Here is an 18,954-nt window from a genome sequence, read left to right as displayed (position 1 = left end):
TCACACATTGACCTGTGGGACGCTTTCACGGCGGGAGGGGCCTGGGCTGGTTTTGCATCCTCCCCCGAGCCTGGCACACGGCGGGCCCTAACTGAACGGTATCCACTCTCCCCAGCACCAGGCCATCAGAGCTCCCCGTCCCGTCCCTGGCTCCAGCCTTGGCCACTCAGGAACGCCCGCTTCCAGCCCCTCCGATACTCCCACCAGTGCCCTGCCCTGGACGGTTCCTCTCAGACCACCGGCACCTCTGGAGCCTCACACCACCACCAGCTGCTTCCTGGGACTCGGCCCTGCGCGGCTCTCAGATTTCTCGTAGTAACGCCTGCTCGGAGTTTCAAAAGCAAACCAAGTCATTTGCCCACTATTTTCTCCCATTAATTTCACAATGCATTTGCTATTTTCCCTCCATAATGACTCATTTAGCAGCAACAGAGCAATTAGGCAGACCACAGAATATTGATTTTCTAAGTGGGAGAAGTGTCCGCACAAATGTCTCCCTATGCCTGTCTCAGGCTGTCTCCCGCCACATGATGGGGTAAACCTGAGGGGGGCTGAGCTGGATCTGCTGGCAGGATTCTGGGGTCTCCAACAGCAGCTCAAAAGCATGGTGTGCGCATGTGTGTGAGAGCGTGTGTGTACATGAGATGACATGATGAAATTATCATGTGACATACATGACCCCATGGAGACCTCAGAACCCTAGGAGGCAGGCACCATTATCACACCCATTTTAAAGATGACGAGACAGAGGTTCAGAGATTAGGTGACTTGTCTTAGATCACACAGGAAGTTAGGGAAGTTAGGGGCAGAACTCTGTTCATCAGGGCGCCCTTGTGTGGCTTGCTCTCCATGGGACATGGGGGATGTGACATTGGGGGCAACGCAGTCCCTGCCATGGTGTGACCCAAGGAGATTCCTGAGACATGAAACAGTTGGTCTAGGTCCTGAGGTTGCACACCTCTGCCTCAGCGCAGCCTCCAAGCCTGCCTGCTGTAAACAGGTCCACCCCAGGCTGCCCCTGGCCATCGGCCCTTGGAAAGGCCCGGAGAAAGACATAATGGCAAGACCCCCTTCCCTCCTCCTCCTCCACCCCCTGACCACCACCACCAGCCCAAGCAAGTGCCTGCCCAGCTCGTGGGGCACTTCAAACATCCCCTGCCTATAAAAAGAGAGGGCAGAAGAAAAGAGAGTCAGGAATGGTTTGATGAGCTGAGCAACTATGATATCTGCGAATGGCTCCCAAACCAGGCCCCACTGCTGAGAGCATCCTATCAAACAAGAGCTTAGCTTTCCTCCTACCTCCCGCTCCCAGGAACTCACTCGAGGCAAGTGGGATGGGGGCTGCAGGGGCAACAGGTGCCCAAGGTCCTAGGGGCCAACGCTAGCCTAACCCAGGGAGCAAATGGCTTCTTGATGGCCAAGGGAAAGAGCTGAAGGTCCAGCTAGCAGACATGGGTTTAAATACCAGCTCTGCCACCATCTATGTGGCTTTGGGTGGAATAATGACCTTCTCTGAGCCTCAGGTGCCTTATCTATAAAAGGAATAATGCCTGCTCTGACACCTCCTTAGCTGTTATGAGGGCCAAGCAGTAAATGATAAAGTGCTACATAGGGACTTACCTGGTGGCGCAGTGGTTAAGAATCCACCCGCCAATGCAGGGGAAACAGGTTGAATCCCTCGTCCGGGAAGATCCCACATGCCACAGAGCAACTAAGCCTGTGCACCACAACTACTGAGGCTGTGCGCCAGAGCCCATGAGCCACAACTACTGAGCCCGCGTGCTGCAACTACTGAAGCCCACACGCCTAGAGGCCGTGCTCCGCAACAAGAGAGGCCACCGCAATGAGAAGCCTGCGCACTGCAATGAAGAGTAGCCCCCGCTCGCAGCAACGAAGACCCAACGCAGCCAAAAATAAATAAATAAATAAATTTATTAAAAAATAAATAAAGTGCTACATAAATGTTGGCTAGCGAAGCTCAACAAAAGGGAAGGTTTCTAAGAGCTGGCACTGCCCAGCAACGGGATGGCATCTCCCCATTATTGGCGACATGCAAGCAGACCCTGGATAGTCTGTGATTATGGGAAGCAGAGCATCCTATATACCTCCTGTATACCCAGATGCACATTAGCATAGTAAAGGCTCCCAGGAGTCAAGCACTGAAGAAATTTACTTGCTTTGCTTCCCTGACCTGTTTGTTGGACTATGGAATCCGCTCATCACAAATTCCCATTAACATCTGCAAGGATGTGCTGTTCCATGGAACCCTGTCTGAGAAATTCTCCTACGGGCGCTTTGGACAATGACCAGGGGACACAGGGAAGAAAGCAAGGCCTTTCGAGTACAACCCTCATTGGAAAGACTATAGGACCTTCCCCAATGTCAACTACAAGTCGGGAGCAGACCCAGTCCTCAACCTCCCTTTCTAGAATGACAGGGAGACAAATCCATATGCCCAGACAGAAAATTCACTTCAACAAAACAACGTAAAAAGGGACTTAGAAACCTCAAACAGGAGTCACCCCCAGGCTATCCCTGACCTTAACAAGCCAAGAAACTTGGAGGAATTGAAGAAGAAGAAAGGCCTCAAGCAGAAATGCCTCCTCCTTCCCTGCTCTTGCCTGAAAATTCACCATGACTGCCCTTACCCTCTAGGTCAGCAGGGCCTCGTCCAGGCTACCTGAAAGCCACACTAGGTGGTGTAGGTTTTCACTACTCTCACTAAGACTCCACAACCGTTGACCATATTTCAGAGTGGAAGAGTTTGCGGGGCCACAGAAAGCGGGAGACTGCAGGATCCCAAATCCCCTGTGTGTCCAGACCCCATCTGTGGATCCTGGAAGAAGGCAGCAGGCACGCCCAGCCCTGCCCACAGCGCTGCTGTGGCGCTGCATGGACATACCCCCTCCACCCCAGTGCCTCTCCTCTCTCTGGGGGGCTCCATGCCAGGCAAGGCCGACGAGTCCCGGAACCATGGGCTCCCTGGAAGAGCTCCGGCAAACCCATCCATAATGGTGCAGACTTTGCTCCCAGCAAGGACAGAGCTTTATTAATTATTCAGGGAACAGTGCAATTATGCAAATCAGTGGGCAGCCTCTGCCCAACTGCTGTCTTCTGCAGGAGTCTGGGGGGAGGGGGTGCCCAGAGCCCAAGCGGCTGAGTACAAGAAGGGAGCCACCCAGCCCGTGAAAGGCGGAAGAAACCCCCCACCTTCTGGGCCCACAGAGGGCTCTGACCAGAGCCAGGCCCCATCCCGCACACAGAAGAGCTAGGAGCTGCTTTGAGGAAAGATTCTGAAAACCTGGGGATGCCTTTTCCAAAAAATGAAAATACCCCCAAAGCTACTGCTAGGCCAGCAATGCCATCATTCAAGGCTTGCTCCTGTAGGCCCTAAAGGCATGGAATACTTCCAAAGTTCCCTCTTTAAAATTACGCTTCTAAGGAGAGGTAACAACTCAGATTAGTGTTTACCCAAGAATGTTCTGCAGAATACTACTGCTCTCGGGGTGGGGGACAGGAAACCCTGCATTAAACAAGGTGAAACTGGTTTCTTTACTGCAGGACCTCTCGGGGCCTAGAGTGAGGATGCCCATGCCACCTGCAGAGGAGAACATCTAGTCTCACCTCCAGGAACCAGGAACCGAGTTTGATAAACTCTGGACAGACTGCTCACAAAATCCCCTGCCAGGTCCATCATCCCTTGACTCTGAAATCCCGTGGTGTAGGTTTTCACTACTCTCATAAACAGCCATCATCAAAAATGTGAACTTCACGTGCACAGGGCAGCTAGACAGGACCACCTCAGGCAGGCTGGCAGGGTGGTCAGAAGGCCCGCCCGTGGCCCTGCCACCACCCAGCCCTGCCTCTGCCCCCTCCCCGAGGCCTGGCAATTGTGCAGGTGCCCAGCACCATCTCAGGTCCACAGAGGGCTGGGTCGGCTGGGAGCCTGGCTGCACAATAGGCAACCCCCTCAGCCAGCCTAGCCGGAGGTCTCAGTGCCAGACTCACCTGCCTACCCACACGTGTGGGACAAAGGCTGGGCTGGGAGGCCCTGCCCGCCATCATCACTGCTTTCCCTTCATCCACCTGCGCAGTGATGAAAGTGACCTCGACGTGCTGACCTGGGGAGGAAGGCTGGTGAGCCCACCCGTGACCTCTGCCACCCACCCCACCTCACCCAAGATCATAAATCAACAGATCCAAATGCAGCCATGGCTCATGAGCTCTGCTAGGAGGAAAAGAGAGGTAGGGGCCCAAGGAGGAAGACACTTGTAATCACTGAGCAACTGCCAATGTGGGGGCAGTCCCCGAGCCGGCCCTACCCTCACAGCCTGGGGACCCCACCCACTGAGACCAGGAGGAAGGCCCGCCTCCACTGCCACACACCCCCCCACGCCCCCTCAGGACTTTAGCACCCATAGTAGCCTCCTTCAGAGCTCGGGGTGGCCCCGGGACGCTGCCCCAGCCCCCTCTGGTGGCTGTCATGTTCTTTCATGTGGGAGACAGTAAAACACTCTGGAAACATCTAGGTGCAAATCCTGTCTATGCCACCCACCTACTGTCTGATAGGGGCAAGCGGCTTTTACCTGTCGGAGCCTCTGTTTCTCATCTGTAAGGCAGGGAGAGGGCAGCACTGGGCAGTAGTTAACAGCACAGACCTGGGAGCCAGGCTCCTTGAGTTCGAATCCTACCTCTGCCATTCCAGCTGTGCAATTCACATTTCCTGGTTGAAAACCAGGGATAACAACAGCGTGTAGCACGTGGGCTGTTGTGAGGATGGAGTGGGTTCCTCTCTGTGAAGGGCTGAGAGCAGGCCTGGCCCACAGGATCTGTCCATCATGTTAACTATTATACTGGAGAGGGCCTTGGCTTTGAGTCCAAAGAGACCTAGATTCTCAATCCATCACAAGGGTAATCCCCGATAAGTGATTTTACCCCTCTGAGGCCAGTTTCAGCACCTGTAAAATGGAGGGAGGATAAAACAAGGGTAGTCAAGAGGGTTAGAGATGACGTGCAGACAGTGCACAGTGCCTGGCACACAGCAGACGCTCCATACATGGCAGGTAGGTTAGTGATGCTATTATTGACTGAGCAGGTCATCTGGAAAACAGAGACCATGAGAATAGTGGTTGATGGCAGGGCCTTAGATAGTAAAGCCAGTCTACCGGGGTTTGGATCCTACCTACGAGCCGTGTGACTTGGGCAAGTGGCTCAGTCTCTCTGGGCCTCAATTTTCCTCTCTGTAAAATGAGGACAGTAATATCGTACAGAGTGCTGGTGTAAGGATGACGTGCGAAAATGCAGGAAAGGAGCCCGGCCCATCAAAGGTGGCCACGCAGGGTAGTGGCTGGTGGGTGGTGGTGATATCGCAGCCCTCAGAGAAGCTCGCCATGAAGAGTGCAGAGACGAAAGGCATCCTGTCCCACCTGCTACCATGGCTCCATCCCACGTCACCTCCAGGGACTTCACGACCTGAAGGCGGTGCAGCAAAGGCCGGGAAAGACAGGACACTACCCTGTGCTAGGTACCTCCCCTCCAGGAATCCCAGAATCCTGGGCACTGAGATATTAGTCTTTGTTTTGCTTTGTTGAGATGGAGAAACTGAGGCTCAAAGAGAAGCAGTCAGTTGAGCTCCGGGTGGCTGACTCCAGCACACCTGCTGACCTCCCGGCAGCTGGCAGCACAGGGGATGGGGCCGGAAGGCAGTCATGGGTTCAAATTCCAGCTCCATGGCCCACAGGCCCAGATTCCCCCTGCCCCACCCTCCCCCATCTTTCTCTCCCAATCTCAGCGGGCATCCGGCCTCCTCAGTTGGGGGGTACAGCCTAGGCCACCTGGCCTCTCCCGGGGGCCTCTGCACAGACAGCCACTCTCACCCCTGAGCCGAGACTCTCTAGCCTGTGCTTAAAGAGCTCCACTCCCAGGTGGGGGCCAAGGGCACCTGGTCCAGGCCTGAAACATTGGCTAGTCCTGTCCTATGGGTTTTGACTCAGTGGACCTGGGCTTGAATCACATTACTGCCACTCACTTGATCCTGGTGACCCCAGACAGGAGTGACTACACCTCTCTGAACCACCTGTAACTGGGAAGTCGGCAAGAGGAGCGGGCCTCAGTGGCTCAGGTGGGCCAAGCACTGGACCTGGAGCTAGGAGACAAGTCCCAACTCCAACTCTGCCCCTTCACCTCTCTGAGCCTCCCCCATCTTGCCTGTAGAACGCAGACCACAGTCATAAATGCCCTAATTGCTCCAGGCGCCCTTAGGAGAGCTAGAGCACCAGTGTGAAAGTGCTTTTTACAGCGGGGAGCCCCGGGCAAGCACAGGCGGGGCTCCGGGCACTCCTGTAGGAGGGGGAAGGTTAGTCCAAAAGACATCACAACCTTAATAAGAAAGGGCACGGCACACTAATGGGAAGATTCTAGGCCTCAACCAGGGAATGGATCGCCTATGCATGGGGTCCCCCAATGTGTGACTTTGGGCCAGTCATGTTCCCCTCTTGGAGTTTCAGTTTCTACATCTGTGAAATGAGCAACAAAAAACCCTCTTACTATGAGGAATCAATAAGAACATAGCAGTGCCTAGGCAAGCTGCTGGCATACATCTGGGACACGGTCCTGCCCTCTGCAAAAGGAACAAACTTTGGGCAGTGGTTCTCACACTTTGGGGAAACGTGATTGCTCCACCAGAGTCTAATTCTGAAGGTCTAGGGTGGGGCCCAAGAATCTACATTTTATCAGGGGTCCTGCCTGGGGTGGGCTGGTCAGTCCTGCTCAGGGGCCAGGCCCTCAGCTTCCAAGACAAGAGTGGGGTTTTATCAGAGCCAATTCTGGGACTGAGTTTCCTGATGAAATCTGGGGAAGGTGGAAAGGGGGAAAGAAGGGTAATAGGAGTAGAGGGGTGGGGCTGTGAACAATCTATTAATCAATTTCCTCCCCAGCCGGAAACAGTAATTGCTGGGCGCACACATCCTTCACATGCTAACAGTCTGCAGCTGCAACAGGAAGCTTCCACTGCGAATGTCAACAAGACAGCATGAAATTAACTTCCCCTTAGTCAGTGGGCACAGGGAGATGCTGCACTAACTCACTGCCCTCAGTATGAAAACTCCCCAGGACAATGTCGCATCAAATTAGAGCCTGTGCTACCACGGTGGCATCTATATTTCTACCCGAAGTGCTCTTTTACAACCAGGCCCTGCAAACAAGGGCTGGGAGAAAGGTCAGGGCTAGCCGAGGCAGGCGATGGTCCCGGCGTTAACTGGGCCCTGGCCAGAGCCAGCCGGGACCCCTCAGCTCCCCCATGGGGGCTGCCCACCAGAAAAGGGAGGCAGGGGATCACTGTGACAAGGAGTAACTCACCCCTCAGAGCACCTGCTGTGGGGAAAAGTGCAAACCCAACCTTCTATCTGGGCCAATTCCTGGCCCGCCAGCCCCCCTGGAGACACGGGGAGACAGACTTGTGGCTTTTCCGAGTTAGCAGTGCAGCAGGCCCAGGAGGCAGGTTCCTGCGCTCCAGCCTGGCCTGTGGCAGTCCAGGTAAAAGCGGCAGCAGGAGGGGCGGCAGGAGGTGGGGCGACAAAGCCCTGCTCAGCTGCCTTTGGGAGAATGCGAAGACGTCCTGGAGGCTGCCCTCTGGCCCCTCCCCTCCTGGTAGTTAATCACCAGGCAGACCCCCAGTGCCTCCCCAAAGAACAAAGTGCTGTGTTCGGGCCTCCCAGCAGCCCGCCCCAGCCCGCCATCAGCCGCGGCCTTCGAGGGGACGACCCCAGGGGTCAGGTGCATGCAGGCTTCCTGAGCGGGTGCAAGTGGGGGTGTCTGGGGAATGCCCTATTCTTGGCACACCCCCAGGATCAGGCTTGACCTCCAACCTTGGGGTCACTTCTTACCCTCCCCAGGAACGCACAGAGTATTCCCAGATAGGCTGCCAGGGACCCTGCAGGCGGGATCCCGTCTCCCTCTCCTTCCCCTGGGTCCTCACCGCACCACCCGCCTGGCTCAGAGGGGACCTCTGGTGCACACCTCATGGCTTCCACAGGGACCTGGCTTCCAGTTGCCAAGGTTCTTACCTTGGCAAGGAAGGTTCTTACATGTGCACGCCCGGGGGCGTGTGGTGTGGCCTGTAGGCAGGACCTGGGGGGCAGCCCAGGCTGTGCCCCCAGTATGTGTGAGATGCTGTGTGCCCACCCACAGGCTCACACATGCCCACAGAGGACGGAGATTCCCTCTGTCCCAGGAGGGGACAGTAACACAGGCCACCCTTCCTGGTGCCCCCAGCTGGGAGGGGTAACTTCCGCATCACTCCCCTCACGGTCATCTCCTCTGGGCTTTCAGCCTGTCCTCTGACGTGGGTGGGCAGGATCACAGGTGACTCTACACTGAGCACTGAGGGGGGAACACGCCCCTGGTGGAGATCTGGTCCTCTGAGAAGCTGCCTCAAACTCTGGAATTGGGAGGAGGGGTCCCATAGGCAGCAGCCCAAAGGCCGCTAGAGGAGTAGCAAAGGGGTTAGTTTCACTGTAGAGTGGCCGGTGACTGTCCTGTCCATAGCCCAGGCCTCAGGCATGTCGCCTGGCTGCTCTGGGGCCTCAGAGGGTGGGGGTAGGAGTGGTACAGCCTCATGTCAATCCGCCAGTCCGGGCTTGCTCTCCGTGGCCACTCACATACCCCACCCCAGGCTGGGAATGCGGCCCAAGCCACTCCTCGCAGGCGGATGGACTGTCGGCCAGGAGACCCAGCATTAGCAAGGGGCGCTTTTCCACTCACCGCACCAAGTCACCCAGGAGGGCGGGTGGGGGAGGAGTTAAGTGGGCCCTGCCACCTGGGAAGGAGTCACACGCCAGCCGTGGGAGCTGGATGTTTTCCTTCTTGCCTTTTCGGTCTCCCTATGATCTCCAGCTCGCTTCTGCGGCCCTCTAAAATAGCCATTAATTAGAGCCTGGTAATTAACTTTCTGGTTCAAGTAATATTTTGCAAAGGAATTCCATTAAAGAGTCAATTTGCATATCCTCAGACACGGGACCTGGAAATAAGCAGGGTTACTCTGGGAGAATGCGAAAGGCCTCACCCACAGCACCCCTCAGGCCTGGCACCCAGGCCTGGGCTCTGCAGGCACCTAAAGGCATGAGGGGACTCAGAGGGTGGCTGTCCTGACGGCCTGGGGATATGCTGAGCCCTGGGAGGCTCTCCCCAAGAAGGCAGGCAGTTTGTTCACAAAACTGGCCAGCTCGGTGGCCACACGCCCAGACAGCAACTGCACACACGCACGCAGATGCGCACATGTGAGAGCGCAAACACAGAACACACCACGCACATGGCGAAACAGGATGTATGTAAACACACACGCACATGCCGATAGACACGTACACATAAGAAAACAGACACAGTAAGAATGGTAGCCAGCACTCATTGAGCACTTAGAATGAACCGTATGTCCATATTCGACCTACAAAAAGAGCCACTTCATGTGCCAACCCAACATGAAGTGCCAGGCACTGTTCCAAATGCTTTACATGCGATTACTCATCTCAGACGCACAGACATGTACAAGAACACTTACATATAACGCACACACACCTTCATGAGGGCAGATGCGTACTTGTAAGACACACAAAACCACGCACTCATGGATGTACACATGCCTACAGACACTTGTACAAAAAAAGGCTTCTCTAGCTTTTAAAACCCCAGCCTGGGGCTGATCACATTCTCACTAGCTAATTTCCACCGTTCCTAAAAATATTGCCCGGCTCAGATCTCTGGAAGATACACGAGGGAGCTGCAGATCTAAAAGGAGGGTGATAAAAATGAGAAAGCAAAAATAAATTGGTTCTTCTCCAAGTCTGGGTCATGTTCTGTGGCTTTCCCCTCCCTCCGGATATGAGGCTCAGAATCACGTGCTCGTTAGTGGGGCTCCAGTCAGCCCTGCCCCAAAGGTGCCCATGGGGATCCAAGAACAATGCTGCAGGTGGGTCGGGACGTGGTCATGAGGCCTAGCTTCTGTAATGGTCCCACCACCATGCCTTTGACCCTGTGCCTCAGTTTCCCTGAATCTAACAGTCCCTTCACCACCTACCTATTCTGCATGGTGAAAGACCTTTCAAGGAGCTGTGTAAATGCCAGGCCTCCTTATGATAATTATCGGATTAAGAATTAAATCTGACTCCCTTATGGAGAGGAGAGCAGAGGAGCGGGGAGCTGGGAAGCATTCCTTGCAGGTAATTAATGAATTCCCAGCCATACCGCTTGGTAGACAGAGACCCATTTAACAAAGATCCACCTACATGAGGCCTCTCAGAGCCGAGGAAGGCCAAACAGGACAACTAAGACTCCTGCAAGGGCCTTGTCAGAACGTTCAGAAGGCAAAGGACACGAACAGACAAGACTCAAAAGCAGCAGCACTACTGGCCATTAAACTCAGGAAAACAGTGTTCAATCACTAACAAGCAAGAAATGCAAATAACAAACAAATGCCATTTTTCTGCCTATACAAATGACAAAGATTGTGTTAATGATGACACCCAATGTTTTTAAAGGTCTAAGGAAACAGGTGAGCACCCTCAAAAATCATTGGGGGAGTGTAAATTACTACAGGCTCTCAATGTGAGGCATTTTTATCAAAAACCTGAAACTGTTCATATTCTTCCACCTAGTAATTCTAAGACTTTAACCTCATGAAATCAATCACAGATGCAGATAAATGATGCATACTCAAGGATTAAATACCAGCACCATTTTTAATAAAGAAAAACTAGACATAACCTAAACGCCTAAATTACTAAAAACAAGTATGGCCTGAACATCAGATGGAACAGTGAACTTTACAAATCAATTTTTAAAACACATATAGTAGAGGTTTGCTTTCCCAGGTGTAGACAAGAACCAGGGTCATTCCACTTGGCTATTTCTTGTGTTCAAAGTAGTAATGGTCCTCTGTACAGCCCCTTTCACCTTATGAGGGACAGCAACATCGAGTATTATCTCTCGAACTCAAAATAACACCGCACGATTGCATGTTATTATTCCCACACTGCAGATGAGAAAACTGAGGCTTACCAAGATGAAGGGTCTGTTCCCCACCAATATTAACTACCGCTTACTGAAAACCTAAAACACACTTGTCTAACTGCTCTCGTGTGTTATAACTTATTTAATAAAATTTTAGAAACATTTAAGAAACGTGTAAGACCCAGTGTGAGTTGCTAAGGAAACAGTACTGAACAGGACAGACATTTTCTATTAAACACATGCTGAATATATTAATATCGTTTCCAACGACATTATTATCATCAGGCCCATTTTGCCAATGTGTAAACTGAGGCTCAGAAAGGTTAAGTGACTTGCCCCAGGAATGCCTGGCTTCAAATCCAAAGATCACATACATCCCATTATTCCCAGAGACTAAGATGCCCAGTCATCTCAACATCACCCAAGGGAAGGCAGAGAAGGACCAGGCTCTCCCTGTCTACAGCAGGGGAGGGAGAGAGTGGAGAAAACCCAGGCCTGGGTGCCCAGCCCTTCCTGTACCTACTGTCAACAGAAAACAGATTCCGTCTTCCATTTTTTCCTGTTCCTCATCAAGCTTCCTCTCCTCCCACCAAGGAATGCCTCACCCAAAGGGGTAGAATTGATTCTTGCCTACTCAGGGCCGGGTGAGGGTCCCTGAAAGCCCCCTCCCCCAACTTCCAAATTATCTCCCTCCCTAGTCTTACACTGCCTGGAATCCTACCATTAGTAACTTTCAGGTGTGGGAACTCCAGGCAACACACATACTCCCTGTAAGGGAAATCAATCTCTCACTCCACACATATCAGCCTTGGGTAACTGCACCTGGGTTGCCCGCCTGTGTGGAGGGCCAGACTCACCCAGATACAGTATCAGGGAGAAAAAAAAAATGAGGAAAGCACAGTATTGCCAGCTGACCCTCCTAGCTACTCAGCAACATTAATAAATAAATGAGTGACTTGGAAATTATCTTCTGGGAAGGCAGAAGCACAACATCCGAGATCGCTTTTACCAACATTAAAACAGTCTTGTAAATGAAGCAGGAACATTTCCAGCCTGCAAAACAAAAGTGCTTTTGCCAGCACACCTTTCACCTGGAAAGCCTCCGAGCGGCATTCATTTCTGTTATCCACGGGAAATGATTACCTGTCCTTGGTGCTTATTTCCAAAACCTCCAAAGGAGAAATGAGCGTTGAGGCGTCCAGTGATCTTGGAGACCGGCTGGGAACCTCCCCCAGGCTGTCTTCAGGGAAATAAGTACAAAAGCTCAAACCTGTCCTGTGGTCCTCGGGGACCCCAGAGCCCAGTTGTGCCCACCAAGCCCTGGCTGGCTTGATCCCAGCCTTACAATCAGGCCTCAGCCCTCTCCCCGCATCAGCCAACTTCAGCGTCTCCACACCTGGGGCAGACTCCTTTCCCAGGGAGCTGAAAGATCCCAGAACGGAGCCAACTGGATGAGAGAAGCCAGAGGAGAGAATCCCAGCGCAAAAAAAAAAAAAAGCTCCCAGATGAGAGAATCCCAGCTCAAAAAGAAAATAACCTCCCCAGCACAGAGAGCGTGCAACAAAGCCGCTTCAGCAGCCATAAAGCAGACAGATTCATCCAGAGTCAGAACCCAAGTGGCCGCCCCTGAGTCCCCTGTGCTCCTTCTCCACATGAGGCGGCCATGGGGGCTCACATCTGCCACCCTAGAGGCCCCCAGCCCCCTTCCCGTGCCCATCTCCTCAGTGAGGCCGCTGTCTCTGCACTTACCCCCTTCCCAGGGAGAGGCACGGCAGCCCAGTGGGGTCCCACGGAGCCGGGAGTCAACGCCCTCCTCACTGCTGAGCCAGCCCAGTGGGGTCCCATGAGCCAAGCCAAAGGCAGCCGTCCCGTCCTCCCAGCCTTCAGCAGCACCACCACCACCACCCCACGGCAGAGCGGAGGGAGGCGCCTCTCCACTCACCCAGCGTTGACCGTGAGCTTGGGGGGGGGGGGGGTCGCCAGAGTTGGATTGACTCACTCAACTCCAAACAGGGCGAATCCAGGGACTGCCTCAGAGAAACACCTGTCCAGCCATCCCACCAGCAGCCGATAAATCTACTTCAAAGCAAAGCAGCACATCAGGAGACCCCAGTCCGAGTAAAGCCCACTGCCGCTCCAAGGCTAGACAGAAGGACTTCAAACTCAGTCTCTCTGCCTGTCCGTGGGAAGTCTGGGCTCCCTTCCTGTGCCAGAGAAGCCACCAAGCCAGATTTTGTTTATAGAAAATTAATAAGACAATTCCACACCACTGTCAGTGACATTCTGCTCCAACAGCTACCGTTTACCACCGTTTCTAGAAACAGACTTGTAGTCTTACTCCCTACCCACCCCCCTCCGTGCCCCTCCGGCATGTGGCAAAGCTGACCTGAGGCCAAGCTGGGCAGGACCTGCTCCAGGTCATCTCAGCCAGGCCCTGACCTCCGGCCAGGGTTGCCAGCCGAGTGCTCGCCGGCGTCTCCATGCAGGCTTCCCGCTGGAGGGAGGTAAACATGGCATGCACGCTGTCTGCTCCCAGGAGGGCAGGCACACTCAGAGGCCGGACCGCCTGCCGTCTCTCCTGTTCCCCGGACACCCACACACGCACACAAAACTGGGTACGTACACGAGGCCCTGCATGCGGGTGCAGAGGGTCCTGACCCCCACCAAGGAAAGCGCAGAGAAGGGCATGTTCCTGAGGAAGAAAGCCAGAGGAAGGGGCCGGGCGGAGGGAGGAAGGCAGCAAACCGGGTGGCCTGCCGCCCAGACAATAACAAAGATGGGAACCGAGATTTTCAAAGACGCAGTGGCTGCACCCAGCGCTGAGCTCTGGCTTGGCTAAATCTTCCTGCCAGGGCACGCCTGGTCCCCTGAGGCACCACGGCCATCAGAAAAAGGCTGAGGGTCCTGCCTCGGGCTGGGCTTGGCAGCTGGGGCAGGAAACCAGCTGCAGGCAGTGGTGAGGATGCATTAGAGAGAGCAGCTCGGGGCTGATGGAAATTAAAGGTCTAGTAATTCTCCTGGAGAGTGGAAAGAGTACTCTTCGGGAAGATGCTAGGGGTCAGTTAAACAGTCACTCAACCTTGGGCAGGAGTTGGGCTATAACTTGTACTCCTCTGCCTGCTGGAACCAAGGGGGAGGGGAGAGACATTTTCATTCTACCTGTGCCTCCCTTACAGGGAGTGCCAGCTCACCAATCATACACAGGGGCACAGCCCTATGAAGGAAGGCAGATGCCAGGGGCCTGAGATGCTGGGGCTGAATGCCGAAAAGGCTCCTTGCTGCCCGCCTGTTCTTTCACCTCCACTTAGCTGAGCAGGAACATGTTCTAACTGGCACCAGAATCCACCACCATGCTGTGCCCAAGCAGAAAGGTGCTGGGGCTGGCACGGCTCAAGGAGGGGGGACCTGGGCCCCGAGAGGCTGTGTCCGCCCGGTGTCCCCGCAAGCGGACAGGAGGGCTTGCCCTTGCGAACTGAAGCCTGCTCCTTGCCAGTGACTCCAGGCAGGCTGAACCGCCTCCTCTCCTCCTCCTCTGCCCCACAAGCCACCTCCCCTTGGAATTTCCACACCTGCTCCTGGCTTGCCTAGGAAAAGGAAACAGGGAATAGGAGACACCCCTGGGAGTGGAGAGGTGAGGGAGGGAAGCAGCTGCCCGGGGCTGGAAAGGATGAGGCCCTTATTCCTTGGCCTCAGGCAATGCCCCTGAGCTCAGGGCCCCGGCACTGCCCGCTCTGCTCGCCCCAGCCCCCAGCGGAGCACGCGCCCTACTTACAGCAGATGTGCCCCCTAAACGGCCCAGCCCCCTGCTCCTCCCCTCCAGATGTTCACCCTCTTCCTCACCGCTGGGTCTCCGCAAAACCCAGCCGAAATGCCTTTTGTATCGGACACTCAAGGGCTCCAGAGGCAGAGGATGGATCCTGGGGTGGAGGCGCCACTTCTGTCCCCAGCTCCGGGCACTGTACCGCCCGGGAAACAATGCCCACCTCGGCGAGGCGAGGCAGGACTTCCCGGCGAGGGCACTTCCCTCCCGGCCTCGCCCCGAGGCTCGGGCACCCGGTCCTCACCCCTGGGGGAGTGAGAAGGGTCCTCCCGTCGCGCCCCGCCCCCGTCCGAGATGGCCCCACAAGTTGCCGGAGGGCGGCGTGGGGCGCCCTCGCGCTTTCGGCGCGCCCCAGCCCGGCTCTCGCTTTGTCCCCGCGCCCTCCGGGGCGCATCCCGGGGCGGCGGCGCGCGGAGGCCGGGCCGGCGGCGACGGCGGGCTCACCTCTCATTGTCCGCGGCGGAGGCGGAGGCGGCGGCGGCGGCGGCGGCGCTCCGGAACCCCGGCAGGATGTGGCGGAAGCTGTGGTTGCGGTCCAGCTTGGGCTGGCTCTTGGTGCGCTTGATGGAGCCCTTGAGGCGGCGGCTGAGGAAGCCCTGCGCGCGGGGCGACAAGAGGGGGAAGGGAGGCGGGGTTAGCGCGGCGGCGGCGGGCCTGGGACCCGCGCGGAACCCGCGCCCTGGCTCGGGCGGCCGTGCGGCCGAGGGCGGGCGCGGGCTCGGGCTGGCCCCTGCACCTCGCGGCCCGCGCCGCCCGCCCGCCGACCGAGCGCCGACGGCCCGGCCCGCGCAGCGCGGCCCAGCCCACCCCGCGCCGCCAGCCAGCCAGCCAGCCAGCCAGCCACGTCGCCCCCGCCCCCTAAGCCGCTGTTGCCATGGCGACGCCGAGCCGAGCCGCGCCGCGCCGGCCGCGACCGAGGACGCCCGAGCCCCCCGGGCGCGGGGGCGGGAGAGCCCCCGGGGGCTGAGGGGGCGGGGCTGAAGAGGGGCGGGGACCCTCGGGGGGCCTCCGCGGCGGCGGCGGCCTCCGCAGCAGCAGCCTCCTCACCTCTTACAGTAACGAGGTCACACACCGCCACCCACCTGGAGGAGTCCACGCCCCCCTCCCGGTCCTGGATTGCCAAAGCGCCTTCCTCCACCCGCGAGGTCGATGTTCTCAGCCCGGGTGGTATACAGATGGGGGAAACTAAGGCTCTGCGAGCAGGCGTCCGGTCCTCCCGGGAACGGCCGGCTAGCGCAACTCTTGGTAGCACCCTGGACCCCTAACCTGGGCGTCTTTCCTTTCGCAGGTGACTGTCACAGGCCCTCGGGGTGGAGCCCTTTGCCTGGAACCGTTGTACCCCAGCAGGGGCAACCACCTTGGGGACAGTGTGACCTAGTATCAAGCTCAAGGAGAGGCCGAGGGGCTGAAGGGTTTGCTGAGTACCCCCATTGCGTGCTTCAAGATTTGGAGCCAGGTCTGAGGGAAGGCTGGACCTTCTCTAGAGAGACTGCTGCCTGCTGGCCCATTCATGACCCATGGCGGGTAGGGGTCCACTCCTGGGAGGAGTATGACAGACCTCAGCCGGGCCTCCCCATTAGGCCATTCATGCATCTATCAGACTGCGCTGGACTCTGAGACCAGAGCCTAAGCTGAGCGCAGCCCCCAGAGCTCCGGGTCTAATGGAAGAGACAGGGAGGAGACAGAGTTCAGTACAGCAAGTTGAACCAGTCTACCCTGGGGTAGATTTGGGGGCTCAAGGGGCCACAGCCTGGGGTGTTCTGGACTTGGTACCCTCAGGCAGTTGGAGGGAGAGGAAAACTGCAGGAAGAGGGATTCCCTGTGGGTGGAATTGTCTGAGAGGGATTCTGGGCACTCACCCACCCCAGCCTCAATTCCAGGTGATATAAGGATAGAAGGGAATGGGATATTAACTCATTTTAGAGTTAATGTTGTTCACGATGTGAACACCATATTTCATCCATCACACAATAAAGGGTAGGCTTGGTGGCCCTCTCTGCTCTGGGGGGAGAGTTGGACATTTGCTGTAGTCCACGCCCTTACTGGATCTGTCCATCTCTATGGCCCTAGCACCCGAGACTGATGAGAGCAAATGTTGGTTGTACACATCATCTCATGTCACCCACACAAACAGAAATAACAGAGAAACATCCCTTTCTGCAAATGAAGAAACCTTGCTCAGAGAGGTGAAATGACTCACCCAAGGACACACAGCTCTCAGACCTGCCTAACGTCAGAGCTTTTCCCATAGGACCCCCCTCTTCTGCCCACCCTCTTCAAGCTTTCCCTTTTCCCATCTTTCTGCCCCTACTTTTTCCTCCCCCTCAATCTCTCCCATCCATAGAAGGCTTATCCCTGTGGCCACCTGTCAGAATTCTGCACATCCTTCAAGGCCCAGCTGAAATGCCACCTTATTCAGGCCTTCCCAGGCAGTGGAGTCCAAATGCCTCTCACCTCTACAGCTTGGTATCACCCATCAAGGTACTCTAATCAGTTGCAGTTTAACAATGATCTCTTAGGGGTTAGGGACTACAGGAGGGACCCTCTTCCAGAGTGGTGACCCACAGACAGGACGAGGCCTAATGCAGAGGGACCACAAATGGTGGCGGGCCAGGGGGACAGCAGGCTCTCTGGGAGACACAGCATGAAGGCAGGGACCTGCACCCCTGAATAAGCTCTGGGCTCTCCCAACCTTGGGCTCTTGGCAGGTGTGGGGGGAGGGGAGATGCACCTGGCTAACTTGGATGAGTTCTTCTCTCGCAGGTGTGGTTGTCAAGCAAGTTCCCCCAATGGGCTTGTACTTTTTATTGGTTTTTATTTTCTACACTGATTAAAATCTCACAATTTTTTACACTCTTGTGGTACAAAGAACCACAAAGCATGTTTCACAATTTATGGAGCTCATTATGTAGCAATATGGACGGCTTTATCCTATTCCTGAGTTTAAAAAAAAAAAGTTTTCTTCCTTCTAAGAGGTTGAGTGGGACAGTATCACTTCGTCTTCCCCACCCCCACCCATCAAGGCTACACTTAATGCTCCTTTGATAAGCATTACCTGTAAGCATCCTTGAAGCCTACTCTGAATGTACCTCCCCAAACTGACCATGACCTTGGGGACTCAAACTCTCTATAATATTCATTCATTCACCGTTTGTCAAGAGCCTACTATGTGCTAGGCATAGTGACCAAGACCGACATGAACACTATGAGGTGAGCAGTGTACAGAATAACAAGAGGACAGGGAGCTCACCTGTCCCCCACCTCACCACACATACCCACCATGGAGGACCTTATGTCCCCCAGAGGACCCAGCTCAGGGCTCTACATATGGCAGGCTTAACAAATGCTCATTATCCCAGAAAGCCACAGCTGGAAGGGGACTCAGATCCAAAAGACTGTATTACAAGGGTGAATAATGCCCAGAGACCTTTCCCAAGGTCACACAGCAAGGTTAATCAAAGACCCCGGACTCCAGTTCCCTGCCCTGCTTAGCCTCATAGCTTGCTTACTGACCTCCTTCTTGGGGCGAAGGGACAAGGGTGGCTCCTCGCCCAGCCCTGGATGAAGGGAGACGAGCCTTTTCTCCTGTTCCTTCATGGGCAGGTCCCAGGACATGATTTCTGGAGGCAGCTGCAGCCCTGAACTCAGGAAGAGGGACAGACTGGCCTTCAAGTCAGAAAATCTTGTTCTAGACCCAAGTCGACCTTTAGTGAGGGGCAGTGGGCAAATCACGTCCCTTCTTTCAGTAAAACAGGGTTCTCGATGCTCACTGCCGTGGACCCCACTGACAGCCCAGTGGCTGAGAGCTGGGAGCCAGAGGCAAACAAATGGGGCTCAAATGCAGCTCCATAGACCCTTGGCGGTGAGATGGTAGGCAAGGTCCCTCGCCTCTCTGTGAACTGGGTGGGGGCTGCAGTGAGGATTAAGTAGGACAGACAAAGCCGTGGATCCCCTCCCCTTCCACACCCCCAGGGCCTGACTTTATCCACCTTCTCCAGGAGGCCCTGACTACATACTCCAGCCCTGCTGATCAACCCCTCAGGCCAGCTGAAGTCCTCTCACACTGCTTGTGCTCAAATCTTAGTTCAGATAAGCCGTGGGAAAATTACTGGACCTCTCTGAGCCTCAGTGTC

General features: G+C 55.4%; 1 protein-coding gene across 14 annotated transcripts in view; it reads right to left on the bottom strand.

Moving 5' to 3' along the window:
• The window catches only part of DAB2IP (DAB2 interacting protein), a 193,941-nt gene that overhangs the window by 67,976 nt on the left and 107,011 nt on the right, over window positions 1–18,954 (bottom strand). For 12 of the 14 annotated variants that reach the window (XM_057548214.1, XM_057548210.1, XM_057548216.1 and 9 more), the window contains one exon: window positions 15,266–15,417. The exons of 1 other annotated variant lie outside the window; for it this stretch is intronic. In XM_057548214.1, the coding sequence (XP_057404197.1) occupies window positions 15,266–15,417 (152 nt within the window). Of the gene's footprint in view, window positions 1–15,265; window positions 15,591–18,954 lie in introns of those variants that run through there. One more of the 14 variants, XM_057548226.1, reaches the window with a different exon arrangement.

This window comes from Balaenoptera acutorostrata, chromosome 6 (genome assembly GCF_949987535.1).
Source record: "Balaenoptera acutorostrata chromosome 6, mBalAcu1.1, whole genome shotgun sequence".
Taxonomy (NCBI): Eukaryota; Metazoa; Chordata; class Mammalia; order Artiodactyla; family Balaenopteridae; genus Balaenoptera; species Balaenoptera acutorostrata.
This window is presented reverse-complemented; position numbering and strand designations above follow the sequence as displayed.